This window comes from Aplysia californica, unplaced genomic scaffold (assembly GCF_000002075.1).
Source record: "Aplysia californica isolate F4 #8 unplaced genomic scaffold, AplCal3.0 scaffold00589, whole genome shotgun sequence".
NCBI classification, from domain to species: Eukaryota; Metazoa; Mollusca; class Gastropoda; order Aplysiida; family Aplysiidae; genus Aplysia; species Aplysia californica.
In genome coordinates, this window is record NW_004797859.1 from 351,180 (window position 1) to 355,235 (window position 4,056).

A 4,056-nucleotide genomic window follows, 5' to 3' on the forward strand; every position below is an offset into this window, starting at 1 on the left:
TCATGACGCCCTAGTTATTTTTTTCAGTTTTGAGACAGTTTTGCTGCTAGAAGCTAAATTTATTTATTTCGACGACCGCTTTTGTAGGCCGACGTTTCTGTCTCTGTAATTTTAGAAAATCCGCCAGGTTTGTTTATTTCAAGTCGTACTTCCGTTCGATACTATCGCGCATTGTCGCGCAATACTGAGCACTATTTTAAGTGGGCGACCCGTATAGATCTAGCCTCAAGTTTTTTTGTATTTTTTTACTTGCTGCTAAATTCGACTGTGATCCTTTCGTTTGATCCCCATCATTGCTTTTTCTGGACTCCTTTATCAAATTCTTTTTCTTGCTACTGGGAACAATCAACACGCTTCTGTACAAACAACAAAAGTGGAATAGAGAATCAAACAAAAAATCTATTATATATTTGGCAACTTGGAAACACATGTGTCACTTTTCTCTCAAGATTTTTTTCTCCACTCCAGTAGAGTGTAAATATAGTAGACCAATGATATTCAGTTGATGCTAATTCACCCGATCATTCCTTTCATCGAAAGGGGGCCCAGCTAGTCCTATAGGTTAGGCAACGCTCACTTTTTGTGTAGGTCAAGATTTCTGGAATATCCCCGAAATCTGGCTTGTCCTTAAAAGCGACCAACATACAAAACGTTTGGCAATGATATATTAACAAATCATTTTTTAGGTACAGGGTCAGGATTCGAATAGGTGTTGACAGGATGGTTAATTGCTGAGAGTTGACTAGGTTATACATGCAAACGGGACATAATAGAGGTAGACCATGGGTGGTTGGCGTGTGTTATGGTACGGTTTGCTCTTTCTATCCAATAAAACATCTATTTTCCTTTTCGCTCGTCCTTCTTTGTTAGTTTGTTATTTTCTTATAACACCTCTAATCTTCGGCACTTATATGATCTTTTTGCGTTGCAAGTGCAGTAAAACTCTTACTTAAACTAAAGGAACCGTAGGTAGGTCGTGCCAACGGTTAGTCAAGGATGGCAAGTACATTTTTACACCACAGTGTTCATGTTAATAGGTCGAACCTCTGGTCAGAATTTGAGATGTAAGTAAGTTACCTTTCATGTTGAAGGTTGAGATATAAGAAGGCCATGACACATGGCAAGGTGTTAAAATGAAAGTTGGTCACGGCTTAGGTCAGACGTTGAGATATGAGTAGGTTACACTGCATGCTTTGTCAGCATCAATCAAGACTATATTTCACCAGAACAAATTAGAATAACCCTGTCATGGGCACGGTGTTGTGTTTTCGGGAAAGGCACTTTACACCAATTTCCCTCGACTTAGATACACAGCAAATGTCACCATGCTGTAGACAACGAAAGATCTTGACAGTTCGTTAGTGTTTGAGTTCTTGATTAATCGGCAGCGTACATTGTTTCCTTCTTGGAAAAAATCGATAATGTTTTGGGGTCTTCTAGAGTTATTCGGCGGTAAAAGTAGTTGTACAGCGCACGTATAGATCTATTCAGTATATGAATGTTGTTATCGTTATTAAGAGAAAGGGCAGGAAAAAGGCCAAGACACCACACCATGTCGCCCACAGAACCCCCCCCCCCCCCACCTTCCCACTCACGTCGCCTAGAAACATCCTCCTTGGATTGTAGGGAATGTGTCGGTGACTTTTTTTCTTTCGTTGAACTTTTAACGCAGGCGACCCATATACAGGTGCCGATAACTGATATCTTTGTGTTGTTTAGGCGATTCACCGTCGCACGCAGAAGGCCAGATCAGATTCCCGCGAAGAAAGATTATGTCGAGTATCTCGGTGTTCCTACTTGGATATTGTATTCAAGGTTGGCACTGACATGCAGGGTTCGAGCCCGCCTACTGAATGATTTAAATCGTATTGCCCTTATTAGTTAACGTTTTACGGCTTTTGAAACACAAGTGGTGCAGATTTGAGAGTAACATACAAAGAAAAGAATGAGGAGAATTTTAGTTTTAGGAAAAGTTTTACGATTCTTGCAACAGTAATAGGCATTAAGTGCTGAAGATAAGAGGTTTTACACACGAAGACTAGCAGAGGTAAAGCAGATAAATCTTTGATGAGAAAAAAAGAGCAAACCATACTAGAGTACACACCAATCGTCCAGAATCATAGAAAAGGCAAGTCAAAGCATGCTACATTGTATCAATGAAGGGGTAAAAATCTCTAAATTACAAATGCAGACACACAGACACTGAAACGATATAATATTATACCCACGAAACAAATGTGGGGACTGGGTGAATACACTGTCAAGTTATTTATTTCAAAAAATTATTTGAACTTGTCTACATCCCCCACATTTATTTATAGAACAACCCGTCATACTCTATCCACCTTTTATACCATCATCACAACCACTACCACTACCACCACCACTAACAACAACAACAGCAAATCCACTACCCATCTCTATTTCCACAGACAACAACAACAACAACAACAACAACAACAACAACAACAAAAACAACAACAACATCGATAACAAATCACCACCAACAACCCCCCCCCCCCCGAAACAAACGACAACAACTGTACTGCTGTGCCAATGCAGACCGACGTATCTGCAATTTTAAAAAAATCTTCGATTAAATGGGCGTCTATACCAATTCTAAATCTTGTGTCAAAGGCAGAAAAGGGGCTCTCGTGGCCTAGATGTTAAGGTGTTGGCCTCTCATTCAAAGGTCCCGGGTTCGAATCCGGGTAGCGACCGAAAAATTTTCTTCTAAAAAATTGTCTCCTTTCACCTCTTTTCCTGCTCTCTTGCAATGTTCTGTCGTCTGCTTTCGTCTCTTCTTTCTGCCCCCACCCCCTCACCTCCTTCGCCCCCCTCCTCTGGGCTCCTGACTCTTTCTATAGCCTTTCTACTGCTACTACTTGGCTCCTTCTTACTGCTGTCTTTCAGCCACACCCTTGATCTTCAGGTAGGAAAGATCTACACCTAGCCTTCTCAGTCAAGGGCGAAAAATCTCGGAGGACCCGTGTGCAAGTTGCGCACGTTAAAGATCCCTTGGTGGTCTAAAATCGATAAGAGTAGGCTTCGGCCGCCACCCTGGCAAAATTCAAAATTTTCTACCAACTGAAAATATTATTAGGTGTGTCCCACGCGCTCATATGACCTTATGCAGTTGCGAGCGCCGTAAAAACACTTACCAAAACAAAACAAACAAAAGGCAGAAAGGCGTACCTGCACTGCAAGTAGGATATTTCACTATGGCAAACAGACGTTACTGAAGGGCAATGCCCATACTTCCAATTTCAACGTGAAGTAACTCAAAATCATAAAAAGTGCAGATACGTCGCTCTGCCTTGGCACGGCAGAACAGCAAACGTAAGGGCACAGGTATTATTACATTTCCATGACCAGACACTATCATCACCACCAACGCCACGATTAGAACAACAGCAGCAACAACAATAACACCACCCTCACCACCACCACCACCTCCAACAATAGCAACAACATCAGCAACAACAACTACTAATACCAACAGCATCAGAGACAAAACTCATTATGTACTCACTTGTCGAGTCCACTCAGAGCCGGACCTGCCAGCCGTGAGATCTGTTCCAGCATGTATCCCAGGCTATAGATGTCCGACTTTGTGGACGTGTGGGCCCCTTCTCGCACTTCTGGCGCCAGGAAGTTGTACTTGTTCATCTGATCTTGAGGCAACTGCTCGCAACAGCAAAAGGAAGGTTAGCTTTAATGTTTTTGATTTTATTAAAAGTTTTACGGCAATTGCAAAATACAAATGCGGCACAGAAATGCCAAAGGTAAAATGCGCTACAAGACAGGAACAAACACGAAAAAGAAAGTAGAGGGATAAGGACGATAGATGTTTAAGCAAACCACACTACAGCACTTGCAAACCACCCACAATTTTAGTTTTAATATGAATGCAACATGATGTGTAAGAAGATGAACAGAGGCGGCATCTCTATGTATTATTTTTGTGACAGTTCGTTGCTTTGGCCGCCTAAAACTTCCGAACCACTTAACTTTCAATTTTGAAAGAAATATAAAAATAAATTTAAAAAATAATAA

At 41.3% G+C, this 4,056-nt stretch overlaps 1 protein-coding gene across 1 annotated transcript in view; it reads right to left on the reverse strand.

The window, feature by feature from the left end:
- LOC101861464 overlaps positions 1–4,056 on the reverse strand; it is a gene marked incomplete in the record, with an annotated part of 29,065 nt that overhangs the window by 3,729 nt on the left and 21,280 nt on the right. The window contains 1 exon segment of the mRNA XM_005107270.3: positions 3,533–3,684. Within this exon segment, the coding sequence (XP_005107327.2) occupies positions 3,533–3,684 (152 nt within the window).